Raw genomic sequence first — 20300 nt, 5'->3', positions numbered from 1 at the left:
CATTACACCGTACAATGCTCTGCAGGCTCCTGAGGGCCAGTTCCCACCACATGCAGTCCAGTGCGCTTTTTGTTCTGCATCAAAAACGCATGGAAAGTATGTTATATGGTTTCCAATGGCATAGTTCACACCAGTGCTTGCAGTTCCAGTAAAAAAAAGTAGAACATGTTGCATTTTTCCTGCACTGGAACGCACCTAAAAGTACCATAAGCGCACAGGAACACACATGGCCTTATTTAAGGGTAAGTAAAAAAAACGGGGGAGAAAAATTGCACTGGAATGCTTCAAAAAACGCATTAAAAACGCACATGCAAAAAAGCATCTGGAATACATCCAGACTGCGTTTCTATGGTGTGAACGAGCCCCCAAAAAAAAAATGTAAACGCACATTTAACTGGAAAAAATTGGAATTTATTTCCAAAATGTGACCTTATCCTTTAAACTAGGGTTGTCCCGATACCGATACTAGTATCGGTATCGGGACCGATACTGAGCATTTGTGCAAGTACTTGTACTCGCGCAAATGCTCCCGATGCTTCACCGATACTTTTTTTTCCGGAGATCGGGGAGAGGGGGCGGAGAGCGGGTGGAGAGGGGGCGGAGAGAGCTGCTGCCACTGTCTAGTCCCCAAAGAGAAAGCAAAACAGTTGATTGGATGGGTGATCTGTCTATCAAAGTGCCCAGACAAGGGGGAGGGGCTATATATGACGAGGCGCGGCGGGGAACACACAGCTATTCAAATGAAAGCTGTAATGTTCCCTGCGCTGATCAACTAGGCGGCAGCGGCAGGGGGGGGGGGGGGTTCTTGGCTCTCTCTTTGGGGACATGGCTGCATTTGTGGATAAGGCTGCATTTGGGGGACACATTTAAAAAAAAGTATCGGTAATCTGTATCGGCGAGTACATGAAAAAAAGTATCGGTACTTGTACTCGGTCCTAAAAAAGTGGTATCGGGACAACCCTACCTTTAACCCTTACCAACGCCATAAAAATGTAAAAGAAATATAAAGTTTTGGTTTATATACACTTCAAATTTAGTCTGCAAATGTTAATTTGTAAATGTGGATTTAATTGTAGAATACTCACTGGGGCCAGAGGAGAGTTTCTGCTTCTCCCGCAACTTGGTCTGTTCTTCAAAGATCTGTTTGCCGGTCATCAGCCTGTACATCGGAGGATCTGCATCTTCCCTAAACACCACCAGTTTGAGGTCCCGTTCTTCCATGATTTTTATCGCCTTCCATCTGCTCATCTTTCCCATGTCTTCTCCATTTTCACTTATCATTTGAATATAGTTATAAGGGATTAACCGTCCCACATTTCCGATAACCTTTTTAGCATTGGGGTTTTCTTTTTTCTTTCGAATGGGCTGTGCTTTGGGCTCAGCAGTGCAGTGCAATCTTATTCCAGCCACCAGCTCTCCTGTCTGCACACATGCCACAGGGTTCCATGGTCGAGGACTCCGTACCTTAAACCACTGGCTATAAAATCCAAGGTGTCTCTCAAAGGAATATAGTCCTTGATTTGCAGCTTGACAAACAAGTTTCTTCAAGTGAATCCTACACAGTGACATCCTATGGAAAAATATTATTAATTAAACATATTGGATTTTGATCATTCCAATGACATTTTTGAGTCCTTCCAAACCTTAGCAAAGCTGAATACACAGAAAGGGGATGATTACATAAGTAGATATTTTACCAGGAAGGTCCTACAGGAATCTATAGAGTCTATCTATACTTTACACATGGGTGAAAGTTGTGCGATTCTTGGGGAAAAAAAAACCCCCATTGATAAATAGACACCTATGGTTTGTAATATCAGTAAGCAAGTTTTAGGCCTTTGCTTCTGAACTCCCCTGCATGTTATACTAAGTGTTCATGCACACAAAGGGCCAGATCCTCAAAACGAATTACGCCGGCGTATCTATGGATAATTTCAAAGTTCCCCCGTCGTATCTCTGTTTTGTATCCACAAAACAAGATACGACGGAATCTGGGCTTGATCCGACAGGCTTACGTCTTAGTACGCCGTCGGATCGTAGGTGCATATTTACACTGGCCGCTAGGTGGCGTTTCCGTCGAATTCCGCGTCGAGAATGCAAATTAGCTAGATACGGCGATCCACGAATGTACGTCCGGCGCATTTTTTTACGTCGTTTGCGTTCGGCTTTTTCCGGCGTATAGTTACCCCTGCTATATGAGGCGTATCCTAGGTTAAGTATGGCCGTCGTTCCCGCGTCGAATTTTGAAAATGTTACGTCGTTTGCGTAATTCGTTCGCGAATAGGGCTTTGCGTAGAATGACATCACCGTCGTAAGCATTGGCTTGTCCTGGTTTAATTTCGAGCATGCGCACTGGGATACCCCCACGGACGGCGCATGCGCCGTTAAAAAAAAACGTCATTTACGTCGGGTCACGACGTATTAACATAAAACACGCCCCCATCACATACATTTGAATTGCGCGCCCTTACGCCGCCTAAGTTACACTACGCCGCCGTAACTTACGGCGGGAAATCGTTGAGGATACAAAAAAAAAGTTACGGCGGCGTAGTGTATCTGAGATACACTACGCCGGACGGAGAGAAGCGCCGCACTTTGTGGATCTGGCCCAAAGGCTTTTAGTAGCGTTTAATGGCAGAAAAAAAACAAAAAAAACACAATCAATCCCTTCTGTAGCAGCAGCGCTTTGGCAGAAAAAAAAGCTGACAGCGCTGATAAGTGCCGATGCCGAGCGTCTTTATTTTTCATTTGGAAGTGGAGGCCGCCGGCGTCCTTAACAACCAATGAATAACTGGTTGATAATGCAGACTTTCAGTCATTTTTTCAACTTTTCATCTATTAAATCTTCTGCCCATGTGGTTTTAAAGGGGTTGTAAAGGTTCGTCTTTTATTCTCTAAATAGGTTCCTTTAAGCTAGTGCATTGTTGGTTCACTTACCTTTTCCTTTGATTTCCCTTCTAAATGTTTTCTTTCTTTGTTTGAATTTCTCACTTCCTGTTTCTCCTCAGTAAGCTTTCCACCATCATCCGAGCGGTGGAAAGTCATTTAGAACAGCTTACTGAACACCTTACTGAGGAGGAACAGGAAGTAAGAAACCCAGACAAAGAAAAAAAACATTTAGAAGGGAAATTGAAGGAAAAGATTAGTGAACCAACAATGCACTAGCTTAAAGGAACCTATTTAGAAAACAAAAAACAAACCTTTACAACCCCTTTAACTTATTGAGGTCCGCGCTATAGCCGAATGACGACTACAGCGCGGACCTGAACATCCAACTGGACATCAATTGACGTCCGCCCCTTTGGGCGTTCCCCGCACGCTCCAGAGCGCGCAGCGGTGAAACTGTGTTGGCCGTGTCCCTTGGACACAGCCAATTACAGATCGCCGCGAACGGCCAATCAGAGTGGCCGTTTGCGATGCGATCTGTGCGGCCAATGAGAGATGATCTCATATGTAAACATATGAGATCATCTCTCATTGCCGTTTTACACAGAGACAGCGTCCTGTCTCTGGAGAGGAGACCGATCTGTGTCTCTTGTACATAGGGACATAGATCGGTCACCCCCCCAGTCACCCCCCCCCCCTCCACCTACAGTTAGAACACTATGCAGGGAATACATTTAACTAGGGCCGAAACAACTAATCGATTATGAAATTAATCGATTACAATTTTCATAATCGATTAATCGGCCAGTAACATAATGGGGTTAAAAAAACTAAAATTAGCCCTTTATAGTACAAGAAAGCAAATCGCTACTGTAAATATTACTCTCACTGTCCCACAGTAAAAAAAATGAACCTCTTACAGTAGCGATTATTTGCTCTTTTTGTACTTATTTTTGTTTTTTTTAACCCTATTATGTTACTAAACATCTCAGGCCTGGGTCACACCTCTGTTTTTGGTGCTTTCTGCAGAAAACACTACAGTTCATTTACATGTTTTCCTATGGGACACGTTCACATCGATGATTTTTTTTCAGCTGCTTCGTATTTGTAAAGGGCAAGGACTTTTTAACGCAAAACAGTGCTATTTTTTTTTTGGTTCAATATACTTCAATGGAGAAGCTGCAGAAACGCATGTAATGTTTTTTTTAGGTTATTATCCGATTAATCGAAAAAATAATCGGCCAACTAATCGATTATGAAAATAATCGTTAGTTGCAGCCCTACATTTAACCCCTTCCTCACCCCCTAGTGTTAACCCCTTCAATGCCAGTCACATTCATACAGTAATTAGTGCATATTTATAGCACTGATCGCAGTATAAATGTGAATGGCGCCAAAAATGTGTCAAAAGTGTCCGACGTGTCCGCCATAACGTCGCAGTCCCAATAAAAAAAAAAAAAAATCGCAGATCGCTGCCATTTCTAGTAAAAAAATAAAATAAAAAATAATTCTGACCCCTATTTTGTAGGCGCTATAACTTTTGCGCTTATTGCGATTTTTATTTTTTATTACCAAAAATATGTAGAAGAATACGTATTGTCCTAAACTGAGAAAAAAAAGTGTTTTTTTTTTTAATTGGGATATTTATAATAGCAACAAGTAAAAAATATTGTATTTTTTTTCAAAATTGTCGCTCTTTTTTGTTTATAGCGCAAAAAATAAAAACCGCACAGGCGATCAAATACCACCAAAAGAAAGCTCTACTTGTGGGGAAAAAAGGACGTCAACTTTGTTTGGGAGCCACGTCGCACGACCGCGCAATTGTCAGTTAAAGCGACGCAGTGCCGGAAGCTGAAATTTCACCTGGGCCCAGTAAGCAAGTGGTTAAATAACTAGGGAATAGGGCCAACCCATGTCGCTACCAGGTGACCCCGCCCTTTTGTGACATCACCACCGGGGGCATGTTGGGGGGGGGGGGGGGACACCCCCCAGGGATGTTATCGGGTGGACCTGCCTCATAACTTCAATACTGGGCACTTCCTGCCCAGGCCAATTTTCAGCACTGTCATTTTTTAAATGACAATTGCACGGTCATGCTACACTGTACCCACATTTTTTTTTATCATTTTGTTCCCACAAATAGAGATTTCTTTTGGTGGTATTTGATCACCTCTGCGGTTTTTATTTTTTGCTAAACAAATAAAAACAGTTAAGAAAAAAATAAATAAATAATAAAGTTTTATTTTTTACTGTTATAAAATTTAGTGAATAAGTAAGGTTTTCACCTTTACTGATGGGCACTGATAAGGCATTGATAGGTACTCATAGGCGACACTGATGGGCATAACTGATGGCACTGTCAGGCATTGCTGATTGGCACCAATTGGCATATCCCTGGTGGTCCAGGGTGGCTTACCTGGTGGTCCAGAGCAGGCATTCGCGGGGGCAGGGTTTGACAAATTTGCTTGGAATCTAGGAGCCAGCTAAAAAAGTTAGGAGCCAGAAAACACGCCCCGTCCCGACGAGCTCACGCGCAGAAGCGAACACATACGTGAGTAGGGCCCGCATATGTAAACGGTATTCAAACCACACATGTGAGGTATTGCCGCGATTGTTAGCGCGAGAGCAATAATTCTAGCTCTAGACCTCGTCTGTAACTCAGAACATGCAACTTGCATAATTTTTTAAACATCGCCTATGGAGGTTTTAAAGGGTAAAAGTTTGTCGGCATTCCACGAGCGGACGCAATTTTGAAGCGTGACATGTTGGGTATCAATTTACTCAGTGTAACATTATCTTTCACAATATATAAAAAAAATTGGGATAACTTTACTGTTGTCTTATTTTTTTATTTAAAAAAAAGAGTATTTTTTCCCCAAAAAAGTGCGCTTGCAAGATCGCTGCGCAAATACGGTGTGACAGAAAGTATTGCAACGATCGCCATTTTATTCTCTAGGGCAGGGGTCTCCAAACTACGGCCCGCGGGCCACATCCGGCCCGCCAGGCCATTTATTCCGGCCCGCAGCGTGAATCCTTAGTTCCCCTGTTAGTTGTGGAACCTGCGCTGCATATTCGCCCCAGGCAATATGCAGCGCAGGTCCCGCAATCCCTCCCGGCGTCTCACTGTGTGTGTTGGCTGCTGGCTGGGACCACGGCATCCCAGCAGCCAATGAGGTGTTTAGGGCAGACCTGTTGCCGCCTCCCTGCTCCCGCCTCCCGCCTCGCTGTTAACCAGTAACGAGTGTGTAATACCAGCGGGGCGGGAGTCGGGAGATGCAGCAGGTCTGCAGTGCACAGCCAGTGATGGAGAGTGGAGACGCGCTGGACACATGCAAGGAGGGGGGCTGATACACTTGTGTGGGGGTGGGTTGAATGGCGCTGATGGGGCACAAACATCTGGGGGCTGATGACTCTGATGGGGACACACGTGGAGGGGGTTTTTCATACTGATGGGGACACAAATTTTGGGGGACTGATGACTCTGCTGGGGACACACGTGGAGGGGGGGTTGTAGACTGATGGGGGCACAAATGTTGGGGGGCTGATGACTCTGATGGGGACACAAATGTGGGGGGGGTGATGACTCTGATGGGGACATACATGTGGGGGGGGGGCTGATGACTGATGGGACATAAATATGGGGGGGGGGGGGTGATGACTCAGATGGGGACATAAATGTGGGGGGGGGGGGTGATGACTCTGATGGGGACACAAATATCTGTGGGGTTTGATGGGGACACAAATGTGGGGGTGCTGGTGGCTCTTATGGGGACACAAACATGTGAGGAGGGGGGCTGATGGCTCTAATGGTGACACAAATATGCAGGCGGGGGTGGGCTGTGATGGGGACACAAATGTGCAGGGAGACTCGGATAAATGATGGGGGGGCTCTAATGGGGACACCAATTTTTGGGGATACTGATGGGGAAACAGATGAATGCGGAGACTGATGGGGACACAGATGAATGGGGACACAGATGGATGGGGACACAGATGGATGGGGACACAGATGATGGGGACACAGATGATGGGGACACAGATGAATGGGGACACAGATGATGGGGACACAGATGATGGGGACACAGATGATGGGGACACAGATGAATGCGGAGACTGATGGGGACACAGATGAATGGGGACACAGATGAATGGGGACACAGATGAATGGGGACACAGATGAATGGGGACACAGATGAATGGGGACACAGATGAATGGGAAGACTGATGGGGACACAGATGAATGGGGAAACTGATGGGGACACAGGTGGATGGGGACACAGATGAATGGGGACACATATGAATGGGAAGACTGATGGGGACACAGATGAATGGGGACACAGATGAATGGGGACACAGATGATGGGGACACAGATGAATGCGGAGACTGATGGGGACACAGATGAATGGGGACACAGATGAATGGGGACACAGATGAATGGGAAGACTGATGGGGACACATATGAATGGGGACACATATGAATGGGGACACAGATGAATGGGGACACAGATGAATGGGGACACAGATAAATGGGGACACAGATGAATGGGAAGACTGATGGGGACACAGATGAATGGGAAGACTGATGGGGACACAGATGAATGGGGACACAGGTGGATGGGGACACAGATGAATGGGAAGACTGATGGGGACACAGATGTATGGGGACACAGATGAATGGAAAGACTGATGGGGACACAGATGAATGGGGACACAGGTGGATGGGGAAACTGATGGGGACACAGGTGGATGGGGACACAGATGAATGGGGACACAGATGGATGGGGAAACTGATGGATGGGGACACAGATGGATGGGGAAACTGATGGATGGGGACACAGATGGATGGGGAAAATGATGGGGACACAGATGAATGGGGAGACTGATGGGGACACAGATGAATGGGAGACTGATGGGGACACAGATGAATGGGGAGACTGATGGATGGGGAGACTGATGGGGACACAGATGAATGGGGAGACTGATGGGGACACAGATGATGGTGACACAGTTGGATGGGGAGACTGATGGGGACACAGATGAATGGGGAGACTGATGGGGACACAGATGAATGGGGAGACTGATGGGGACACAGATGAATGGGGACACAGATGATGGGGACACAGATGGATGGGGACACAGATGGATGGGGACACAGATGATGGGGACACAGATGAATGGGGACACAGATGAATGGGGACACAGATGAATGGGGACACAGATGATGGGGACACAGATGATGGGGACACAGATGATGGGGACACAGATGATGGGGACACAGATGAATGCGGAGACTGATGGGGACACAGATGAATGGGGACACAGATGAATGGGGACACAGATGATGGGGACACAGATGATGGGGACACAGATGATGGGGACACAGATGAATGCGGAGACTGATGGGGACACAGATGAATGGGGACACAGATGAATGGGGACACAGATGAATGGGGACACAGATAAATGGGGACACAGATAAATGGGGACACAGATGAATGGGAAGACTGATGGGGACACAGATGAATGGGAAGACTGATGGGGACACAGATGAATGGGGAAACTGATGGGGACACAGGTGGATGGGGACACAGATGAATGGGGACACAGATGAATGGGAAGACTGATGGGGACACAGATGAATGGGGACACAGATGAATGGGGACACAGATGATGGGGACACAGATGAATGCGGAGACTGATGGGGACACAGATGAATGGGGACACAGATGAATGGGGACACAGATGAATGGGAAGACTGATGGGGACACATATGAATGGGGACACAGATAAATGGGGACACAGATAAATGGGGACACAGATGAATGGGGACACAGATGAATGGGAAGACTGATGGGGACACAGATGAATGGGAAGACTGATGGGGACACAGATGAATGGGGAAACTGATGGGGACACAGGTGGATGGGGACACAGATGAATGGGGACACAGATGAATGGGAAGACTGATGGGGACACAGATGTATGGGGACACAGATGAATGGAAAGACTGATGGGGACACAGATGAATGGGGACACAGGTGGATGGGGAAACTGATGGGGACACAGGTGGATGGGGACACAGATGAATGGGGACACAGATGGATGGGGACACAGATGGATGGGGACACAGATGGATGGGGAAAATGATGGGGACACAGATGAATGGGGAGACTGATGGGGACACAGATGAATGGGAGACTGATGGGGACACAGATGAATGGGGAGACTGATGGATGGGGAGACTGATGGGGACACAGATGAATGGGGAGACTGATGGGGACACAGATGATGGTGACACAGTTGGATGGGGAGACTGATGGGGACACAGATGAATGGGGAGACTGATGGGGACACAGATGAATGGGGAGACTGATGGGGACACAGATGAATGGGGAGACTGATGGGGACACAGATGATGGTGACACAGTTGGATGGGGAGACTGATGGGGACACAGATGAATGGGGAGACTGATGGGGACACAGATGATGGTGACACAGTTGGATGGGGAGACTGATGGGGACACAGATGAATGGGGACACAGATGGGGACACTGATGGGGACACAGATGATGGTGACACAGTTGGGTGGGGAGACTGATGGGGACACAGATGAATGGGGAGACTGATGGGGACACAGATGATGGTGACACAGTTGGATGGGGAGACTGATGGGGACACAGATGATGGTGACACAGTTGGATGGGGAGACTGATGGGGACACAGATGAATGGGGACACAGATGGGGACACTGATGGGGACACAGATGATGGTGACACAGTTGGGTGGGGAGACTGATGGGGACACAGATGAATGGGGAGACTGATGGGGACACAGATGATGGTGACACAGTTGGATGGGGAGACTGATGGGGACACAGATGAATGGGGACACAGATGAGGACACAGATGAATGGAGAGACTGATGGGGACACAGATGGATGGGGACACAGATGATGGTGACACAGATGAATGGAGAGACTGATGGTGACACAGATGATGGTGACACGGATGTAAAGCCTCATGCACGCTGGAAGTTTAGCCCCGCTGCATGATGCTCCAGCGTTTAGGTGCCAGCAAAGAATAGAGGAGCACCATTCAATCTTGCTGTCAGCAGTAAGTCAAATTCTATTCTATTCTTCTTCTACTGTGGATTTATTTATAAATTTTTTTTTTTTTTCCGGCCCGCGAATATGTGTAAAATATAGAATGTGGCCCTCGAAGTAAAAAGTTTGGAGACCCCTGCTCTAGGGTGTTAGAATAAAAAAATATACATAATGTTTGGTGGTTCTAATTAGAGGGAAGTAGATGGCGGTGAAAACAGTAAAAAAAAAAAAAAAAAAACATTAGAACTGCTGTTTTACTTGTAATGCCAACGGCCACCACCAGATGGCGCCAGGATCTGTGCCTCTGTGCGCCCCCACCTCCCCCATCGCACGTTCGCGGCGGGCCCGCGACGGCCGGTAATTGAGGCTGCAAAGCCGCAGCCTCAATTACCAGGAGGATTGGGGCTACTTTGTGCAAAACGAACTGCACAGTGGAGGCAAGTATGATATGTTTTTAATAATAATAAAAAAAATATATAATAATCGAACCTAGGGTTGTCCCGATACCACTTTTTTAGGACCGAGTACAAGTACCGATACTTTTTTTCATGTACTCGCCGATACCGAATACCGATACTTTTTTAAAAATGTATCCATTGGTCCACAAATGCAGCTGTATGTCCCCAAATGCACAGCACCTGCAGGGCACTAAATAGGAAAGCTGCTGGGCCTGCATTCCCCAGCGAATGACAGCTTAGTCAGGCTCTGGTCTTACAGGGCATGAACGATTCTGACTGACACTGCATCTGCTGTGAAAATCATTTGCCCAATGAACCTTGATGGATGAGTTATGGCCAGGGCCGGACTTACCATTGGCCTTGACTGGGCTCAAGCCCAGGGGCCCCACCCAATAGGGGGCCCCCTTTAAAAAAAAAAAAAAAAAAAAAAATTTTTTTTTTTTTTTTTTTTTTTTTTTAGGGGTCCGGAGGTCCCCAGGGGCCCGGAGGCCCCCAGGGCCCCGGACGGCAACCCCCCTTTGTTTTAATTTATTTTTTGTAAAAAAATGTTTTTTTTTATATATTTTTTATTTTTATATATATAATATTATTTATATATATATATATATATATATATATATATATATATATATATATATATATATATATATATATATATATATATATATATATATATATATATATTTTATTATTATTATTAAAGGGCCCAGGGGTCTCCAGGGCCCCCGGATGGCAACCCACCTTTTTTATTTTTTTATAAAAAAAATTACATTTTTTTTTATATATATATATATATATATTTTTTTTTTATTAAAGGACTCAGAGGTCCCCAGGGCCCCATGTGGCAACCCCCCCTTTTTTATTTTTTTTATAAATGTTTTTTTATTTTTGTTTATTTTTTTATTTTTTATTAAAAGGCCCAGAGGTTTGGCAACCTCCCTTTTTTTTATGTATTTTTTATAAATGTTTTTTTTTTTATTATTAAAGGGCCCAGAGGTTTATTTTTTCTTTTTATTAAAAGGCCCAGAGGTCCCCAGGGCCCTGGATGGCTACATATATTTATATATATTTGTTTTCTTCTTTATTTCTTCTTTTTTTTGTAAAGGCCCCCCCGCTTCTCAATTTGCGGCAGCCCCCACGCTTCTCAATTTCAGGCGGCAGCACCCCCACCCCCCTAGGTTCTCTGCTTCAGGGGGCCCATGCCTTAAGCTGTGCAAGGGGCCCCAAAATTCCTGATGGCGGCCCTGCGCATACCTCCCAACACGCACGGATTCTGTGGGACTTTCCCGCACAGACGGCTTCTTCCCGCAGTCCCGCAAAAGGGTTAATTTTCCCGCACTGCAAGAGGAGGCAGCACGGAAGCAGGAGGAACCGGAGTGGTGTGTGGAGGACTGTGGCTGCTGAAGGGAAGATAGCCGAGAGCCGGGCTAATGACAGTCTGTGGCCCCGGCTGTTGGCACAGGTGAGAGGCACTCCCCCCCTCAACAACCTGCAAAATCCCCCCCCCCCCGCTCAACAACTTTAATTCGCCCCCCCCGCTCAACAACTTCGATCCCCCCCAATTCTCGGCTCCAGGGGGCCCCTTCAACACTCAAGCCCAGGGGCCCCCACCACCCTAAGTCCTGCCCTGGTTATGGCACACTGATTAACTGCAAGAAAATAGCCGCCCCCCCCCCCCCCTTTTGTTTTATGGGTGGTAATTTTAAGTTTTTGCTTTGGGGGTTTCCCAAAGCACAGCTTGTCCCTGGCTATCCGTTTTTGGAGCTGCTGATTGCAGCACACTGCTGCATTGTTTGAAAGAAAAATAAAAGTGGAAACAAAAGTGGAAGAATGGTGTGCAATGTAAACATTATATTATATCACTAGCACACTTTGTCCTGTTCCCATAGATAAAGTTAGGCCTATTATATTTATATATGATTAAAGCTGACCTGCTGCTGGTCACTGCTGTAGCCTCTGCGTCTAATTCATCAGCGCTCGGGGGAACATACATACCAGCTTTCATTTGAATAGCTGTGTGTTCCCCGCCGCGCGTTATAAATAGCCCCTCCCCCTTGTCCAGGCACTTTGACAGACAGATCACCTGTCCAATCCTGGGACGGGTTATCTGTCTATCAAAGTCCCCGGACAAGGGGGAGGGGCTATTTATGACGACGTGCGAGGGGGAACACACAGCTATTCAAATGAAAGCTGGTATGTATGTTCCCCCGAGCGCTGATGAACTAGACGGCGGCAGCAGCAGCAGAAGCAGCTCTCCTCCATTAGTGGTATGTAGTAGCCTGTTTTACATACCGGAGGACTGCTCTGCTCTCCGCCTCCTCAGTCCGCTCTCCGCCTGCTCGCCGCCCCCTCTCCGCCCACTCAGTCCGCCTGCTAGCCGCCGCACTCCGGCCCTTTCAGTCTGCCTGATAGCCACCCCCTCTCAGCCCGCTCTCCGGCCCTTTCAGTCTGCCCTCTGCCTGATAGCCACCCCCTCTCAGCCCGCTCTCCGGCCCTTTCAGTCTGCCTTCTGCCTGATAGCCACCCCCTCTCAGCCCGCTCTCCGGCCCTTTCAGTCAGCCCTCCGCCTGATAGCCACCCCCTCTCAGCCCGCTCTCCGGCCCTTTCAGTCTGCCCTCTGCCTGATAGCCACCCCCTCTCAGCCCGCTCTCCGGCCCTTTCAGTCTGCCCTCCGCCTGATAGCCACCCCCTCTCAGCCCGCTCTCCGGCCCTTTCAGTCTGCCTTCTGCCTGATAGCCACCCCCTCTCAGCCCGCTCTCCGGCCCTTTCAGTCAGCCCTCCGCCTGATAGCCACCCCCTCTCAGCCCGCTCTCCGGCCCTTTCAGTCTGCCCTCTGCCTGATAGCCACCCCCTCTCAGCCCGCTCTCCGGCCCTTTCAGTCTGCCCTCTGCCTGATAGCCACCCCCTCTCAGCCCGCTCTCCGGCCCTTTCAGTCTGCCTTCTGCCTGATAGCCACCCCCTCTCAGCCCGCTCTCCGGCCCTTTCAGTCTGCCCTCTGCCTGATAGCCACCCCCTCTCAGCCCGCTCTCCGGCCCTTTCAGTCTGCCCTCTGCCTGATAGCCACCCCCTCTCAGCCCGCTCTCCGGCCCTTTCAGTCTGCCTTCTGCCTGATAGCCACCCCCTCTCAGCCCGCTCTCCGGCCCTTTCAGTCAGCCCTCCGCCTGATAGCCACCCCCTCTCAGCCCGCTCTCCGGCTCTCAGCCCGCTCTCCGGCCCTTTCAGTCAGCCCTCCGCCTGATAGCCACCCCCTCTCAGCCCGCTCTCCGGATCTGGCATCGGGAGCATTTGCGCGAGTACAAGTACTCGCGCAAATGCTCAGTATCGGTCCCGATACCGATACTAGTATCGGTATCGGGACAACCCTAATCGAACCCATACAACACTTTAACATGACCCCGAGTATATTTTTCTTTGCGTTTACAATTAGAACATGTTGTCCAGAAAAAGCGACAGTGCTAAGGTTTTTGGGCTAATGCCCAAGCTTACCTTCACTGACTGTCAGGGGCGTGCCATAACGTACTGCCTCCTACCGGCTCCTTCCCAACCTCTTTAGCCCGCTACCTTGTCCTGTAATAACAGTTATTTAAAGTGATATTAAACCTCCAATTTTTTTTAAAAATAAAATAAAACACACGTTATACTTACCTACTCTGTGCAATGGTTTTAAACATAGCAGCCCCCCTAGCACTCCTAGCTCCTCCTGTTTGGCGAGTGCCCTATTAGGGCCATCCTGTAGGCTCACTCCCGAGCTGCCCTGTCTGTGTCTATTGACAGGGCGGCTCAGCCCCTCTTCCTACTCTCTTGTCACAGAATTTGACAGCAGTGGGTCCTACTAGCTGCTTGCTAGGGAGGGTGGGTACTCATTCCGGCTCTATCCAGAGCCGCACTATATGTGTCTATTGACATGCATTGTGAGGCCTGGCCCCACCCTCCGCCATTTGATTGGACTGACAGAAGCCAATGGTGCTCGTTGCTCTCACACAGCTCATTGGGGGGGGGGGGGGAGATGCACAGCGCTGGACCAATAATCTGGCTCAGGTAAGTATTTAGGGGGTTCTGGGGGGCAGCTAAAAAGGTATTTTAACTCAATGCAAAAAATGCATTAAGGTAAAAAAAAAAACCTTTAGCTTTTACAACCACTTTAACTATTGCTATTCCTACTTCTATTTAAGACTTTATAAACCAAATGACACATTGTACCTTACATTCTCTTTACAAAGTTTATTACATCTGATCATTTTGTTGTATCAAAACTATCATTTGCATGTAAAACACAAAATTCTAATAAAAACCATGGTTAAAACTAGGGTTGTCCCGATACCACTTTTTTAGGACCGAGTACAAGTACCGATACTTTTTTTCAAGTACTCGCCAATACCGATACTTTTTTTTAAATGTGTCCCCAAATGCAGCCATGTCCCCCCACAGATGCACCCATGTCCCCCCCCATATGCAGCCATGTCCCCCCATCCAGCCATGTCCCCCCATTATCCAGCCATGTCTCCCCCCTCATCCAGTCATGTCTCCCCCCTCATCCAGCCATGTCTCCCCCCCCTATATCCAGCCATGTCTCCCCCCCTATATCCAGCCATGTCTCCCCCCCCTATATCCAGCCATGTCTCCCCCCCTATATCCAGCCATGTCTCCCCCCCTATATCCAGCCATGTCCCCCTTACCTGCATCCCCGCTGCCGCCGACTGGTTAATACGCGCGGGGAACATTACAGCTTTCGGGATTGGACAGTTCACCCGAGCAAGGGGGAGTGTCTATACGCGGCGCGAATCATTACAGCTATTCAAAGCTGTAATGTTCCCCGCCTGTATTACCCAGACGGCGATAGCGGGGATGCGGCGTAACGGCGGCAGGATGCGGCGTGACGGCGAGTATTCTATTTCGGTATCGGGGGTATTTTCGGGAGTACAAGTACTCCCGCAAATACTTGGAATCGGTCCCGATACCGATACTAGTATCGGTATCGGGACAACCCTAGTTAAAGGAACAGGATAATTTTTATTTTTTGGGTACAAACACTTTAACACTAGATGCGTTTAAGAGCCGATTCACACAGGGGCAACACGACTTTGTGCGCGACTTTGCAAGGCGACCTCAGTGCGACTTGAGGTCGTCTCCAGGAAGGGGACTTTGCCAGTGGCCAATCAAAGAGTAATCAGCTCTGTGGGAGGGAGGGGTTTGCAGAGAAAACTATTTTTACTTCCTGGAAAGTTTCTTCACTTAAGACAGGGGATCCGACTTCCATTGAAATCAATGTGTACAAGTCGCCTAGAAGTCAGACTGAAGTAGTACAGGAACCTTTTCTGAAGTAGGAGCGCCGTCAGTAGTGTACAATAAGACAGCTCTCATTCACTTCAATGTAATTTGACATGTCGGGCGACTTTAAGTCGGATCCCAAGTCGCCCCTGTGTGAGCTGGCTCTAAGAGTGTTTGCATGTTAAAGTGTTTGTAAAACTTTTTTAAACAAACATCTTATTCTTACATGCTCTGTGCAGTGGTTTTGCACAGGGCAGCCCCAATCCTCCTCTTCTCTATGGAGGAACTTGTGTGTGCTTGCTCCCGAGCCGGCTCTCTGCGTCCATAAGAAACAGAAGGCGTGGTTCAACTTGCCCCCACTCCCTCCTTATCAGCTGTGACTGACAGCAGTGGGAGCCAGGGATGGACTGGCTATTGGGACTACAGGGAGTTTCCCGGTGGGCCGATGGCTCAATGGGCCGGCTTCAGTGACAGCGGACCGCTGCCCCCCTCCGCTCCTCTGTCTCTCCTTTCCCGCAGCACTCACCTCCTATCCCTCCCCGCAGCGCTCACCTGGGGGAGCAAAGGACCAGGGGGGGCGACAGAGGAGCATGGGGGAGGGGACAGACAGCTGACTCAACAGCTACGGCCTGGGAGTTTCTCACTTCTGCCTAATCTTGTCCCATAAGGGGGGGCACGGAACCGATTTTTTGCCCCGGGTGAAATAATGTCTAGCTTCCCCCACTGGTACTGCCTATAAGAGTACTAGTACCAGCCGTTCTACTCTAATAAATAGAACGGCTAGTGGCTAGTGAAGGGGGAGAGGGGGCTTGGGTGGCCGGGGGGGGGGGGGTGGTTGCGGGAGTTGTCTGGCCGCCATGGGAGAGACCTGTCAAGGTGGGACAGTCTGGATGAATTCCAGGGCCAAATTTCTGTCCCAGTCCAGCCCTGGTGGGAGCCAATGACTACGTTTCAGCCATTGAGGAGGCAGAGACCCGGGAGAGCCGCTGCTCTCCTGAGCATCGATGGATTGAGATTGGGTTTAGGTAAGCATCAGGGGGCTGAGAGGGGAAGCTGCACACTGAAGATTTTTAACCTTCATGCACAGAATGCATGAAGGTAAAAAAAAAAAACTTCAGCCTTTAGAACCAATTTAATGTATTGCAACAGTCAGGATAAATTAAAATTCTGGCCATCAGAATGCATTAATACCAAACACATGAATGGGCATGCAAGTGCGTATTTTAAGCTGCATTTCCCTCCACTGAAGCAAAAGTGTCCGGGGAGGAAAAAAAATGCTCTGTGTGCGTGAAGCCCAAAAAAGAAAACGAATGCAGCTATTACATCTAAGAATTGGTAAGCTGCAAGATAATAAAGGTTTGCTTTTGGGTTTAATACCACTTTAAAGCGAACCTTCAGTAATTTTTTCAACTTTCCAGCTATTAAATCTTCTGCTCTTGTTTTAACTTTGGATAGTAAAACATTTCTTTTTCTGCCAGTAAATACCTTCTACAGCCCTTTTCCTGTTTCCGGTCTGGTCATTAGCCTAGGCTTATGACATCATGCACAGCTCTCTCGTGAGAGTTTGCCAGGAATGTAGGGGGTACGAGTCATGAGGGCCAATGAAAGCTGCAGAGCTGGAGGTGTGCCTCTGTGTAAATCCAGGAAGTGAACAGCTTCAGCTGCCCACAGTTAAAATGACTGCAGCCAGACTCAGTGGAGGATATTTGGATATTTGGCAACTACAGAATCCCAGTGTGTGTGTGTGTGTGTGTATATATATATGTGTATATATATATATATATATATATATATATATATATATATATATATACACATACATACATACATACACACACACACACAAAATGGTTAGAGGGAAGCTTCAGAATGGCAAAGATGTTTTTATAACAAATTATGTGAGCAGACATCAGTTCCTTTTTATTGCCTAGTAGACATTCGGCCCTTGTGTATGGGCGCTGGTCTGACAGAAGCCAGCCAATGAGAATGCTGAAAAACCAGCAGCCAATAGGCTTCCGCTCAGAGCCCTTAGCCAATGTTTAAGAGCACTGATTGGGGGGAGATCAATAACCTTGGATTAGAAGAACAGCGGTCACTTATTTTTTTTTGGGGGGGGGGGGGTGTGAATGAAAAAAAAAAACTAGTATGTACCAGGCTTAATGGAGAATTCAATTACATACCTGCACTGATATGTAAACAAGGTGCGGGTGAAAAGTGCTTCAATTCGTGTTGTACATCCTACCGATGGCAATGACAGCGCACGAAAACGTGCATTTCCAGCACATGGTAAGCAGCCCCTCCCATACCAACCCCAAGTGTACTCAAGATTTCATTGGCTGACAGAACCCAACAACGGTATTGCAACAACGGTATTGCAGAAAGCACAAAAATGCATTAAAAGCGAAACCGATACCAAGCATTTGCCGAGTACTTGTATGAGGGCAAATGCTCCCGATGCTTCACCCGTTACTTGTACTGTTGGCGGTGATCAGTGCGTGGGGATGTTACAAGCACCGATCACCACTGATTTTAAAGCAGCTGAAAGCCACCGTGTATCCAGTGTATCCCGCCGTGTTTCTCTCCCCTTCCGTGCTCCTCCTCCACCCCCTGGAAATGTCAGGATGGAGAGCGGGTAGGATTCGGTAAATCCAGCTCCTTACTGCTTCGAATGGACAGAGTCAGTGATCACTGACTCTGTCCATTCACATAACTGAAACATTGTAACCTGTGTTTACAAATGTTTCAGTTTATGAATGAAGAGAAGACGCTGTCTTCACTCGATTCATTTTCAGCGCAGCGGAGGCTGCCGAGAAAGGGACAGGGGAATCTGTGCCCCTATCCCTGTCTCAAAGGGAAGATGTCAGACGTATGTTAAGACCCCTGATATCTCACCAAAGCCCCCCAACAGGGCTGAAAACATAAATAAAAAAAAGAATAAAAAAAATTGTAGAAAATAAAAAAATAAAAAACACACTGACACGGTCCACCCCCCCCCCCCTTCATTATAAATAAAACAAATTGTTAAAGATAAAAAAATAAAAAAAAAACATACCGACACATGTGCCGCTGTCACATGAGATTAAAAATAAGTATCGGTATTGGCGAGTACTTGAGAGTATCGGTACTTGTACTCGGTCTTAAAAAAGTGGTATCGGGACAACCCTAATTTACAGGTTTCCAAAAAACAGTTACATTCAAGGAATGTTGTATTTTAGAACGGTCACAGTTGCTTGTGCTCTCAAACGAACTGTCAAGCCATCAAATGGCTGGTGTCACAACTGATCACATGTGCAGCACCATGACAATTGCAGATCAAACAGCGATTAAGGTGGCAGCTTCCTTGGCTGTAAGGCTGCATTCACACTTCGGCGTACAAAATCACGGCGTTTTGTCCCGCGAATTGCTGGCGACAAATAGCAGCATTTTGTACCGCGATTTGCGGCGACAAAACGCCGCGATTGTGAACGCAGCCTTCACCCCCTCTATGGAGATGGTTCACATCTCCTATGCCGAACGCCGAAAGCCGCCTGAAAAAAAGGTCCGGGACTTTTTTTCAGGCGTTCGGCGTGGAGATGTGAACCATCTCCATAGAGGTGCATGTGTTTTCATCCCTCTGGCGTCTCGGGGCTGCTGCGGCGTCACACTACACGCGACAAAACGCCTAGGTGTGAATGGGGGCTAAAGGACAAGAAGACTGAAAGCAGAGTTCTGAAAGTCAGCAGCTACTCATACTGTAGCTGCTGACTTTTAATATTAGGACACTTACCTGTCCGGGAATCCAGCGATGTCGGCACCCCAGCCAATGTTTCCATCAGCTCTCGGGTGATGCGGCCGCCATTTGTGGTAAGGGAAATAAGCAGTGAAGCCTTTTGGCTCCACAGCCGATTCCCTACTGCGCAAAGCGTGCTGTGCTTTCTGAATGGCTGGCGACGAGGAAAGGAGGGGCAAACTTTGGTGAGATCTCTCAGAAGTGGGGATAGGTACCTGTCAAAAACAAGTACCCACTCCCTCCCAAAAAGTGCCAAATGTGGCATGGGGGGGGGGGGGACATAAGCAGAGCTTCTACTCTTGGGTGGAACTCATTCCATTTTTAAGAAAGGTGTCACCCCTGCCCTCAGCAGAATGGTGAATGGATATCCTGCACAATCTGACCCATCCAGCAGGCTGACATACACAATAGCCACACAATGACAGTCTGCTCACACAAGGTCACCATGCTCCTTCTTATGGGTGGAGCAGAAGCTTTCTTCTATGACCACGGTGAGAGAGGAGAGCCCTGCCCCTCACCCTGTGTATACACTGCTCACATTTGTACTGAAAGCCGGAAATAAGAGTATGTAAACAAGCTACAATGCCATGGATAACCGCTTCTCATTGAGGAGACACGATCATTAGATCGCCTCAGACATATATAAACAGTAGGCCCCACTGAATCCCCGGCCTCTCCTACAGAAGTGACGGCAGAGAGAGCGGTCCATCTACACACTGGAACTTACATCCGCAGCAGCCGGGGAGGAACCAATCACAGCACCGTGATGACCTCAGGATTAGCAACCGAAAAACACGCCCCCTGCCACCGCCCACG

The 20300-nt window shown here is 47.8% G+C and overlaps 1 protein-coding gene across 2 annotated transcripts in view; it reads right to left on the bottom strand.

Moving 5' to 3' along the window:
• Positions 1 to 20300, bottom strand: part of MTIF3 (mitochondrial translational initiation factor 3) — a 35050-nt gene extending 14750 nt beyond the window's left edge. Inside the window, exons 1-3 of one of the 2 annotated variants that reach the window (XM_040340488.1) lie at positions 20212 to 20289; positions 13934 to 14014; positions 1086 to 1570 (exon numbers count right to left, since the gene is read on the bottom strand). In XM_040340488.1, the coding sequence (XP_040196422.1) occupies positions 1086 to 1569 (484 nt within the window). In that variant the 5' untranslated portion in view covers position 1570; positions 13934 to 14014; positions 20212 to 20289. Of the gene's footprint in view, positions 1 to 1085; positions 1571 to 13933; positions 14015 to 20211 lie in introns of both variants that reach the window. The other variant, XM_040340487.1, reaches the window with a different exon arrangement.

Source organism: Rana temporaria, chromosome 2 (genome assembly GCF_905171775.1).
Source record: "Rana temporaria chromosome 2, aRanTem1.1, whole genome shotgun sequence".
Classification (NCBI taxonomy): Eukaryota; Metazoa; Chordata; class Amphibia; order Anura; family Ranidae; genus Rana; species Rana temporaria.
Note: the sequence above shows the minus strand (reverse complement) of the source record. Positions and strands in the feature narration are given on the sequence as shown.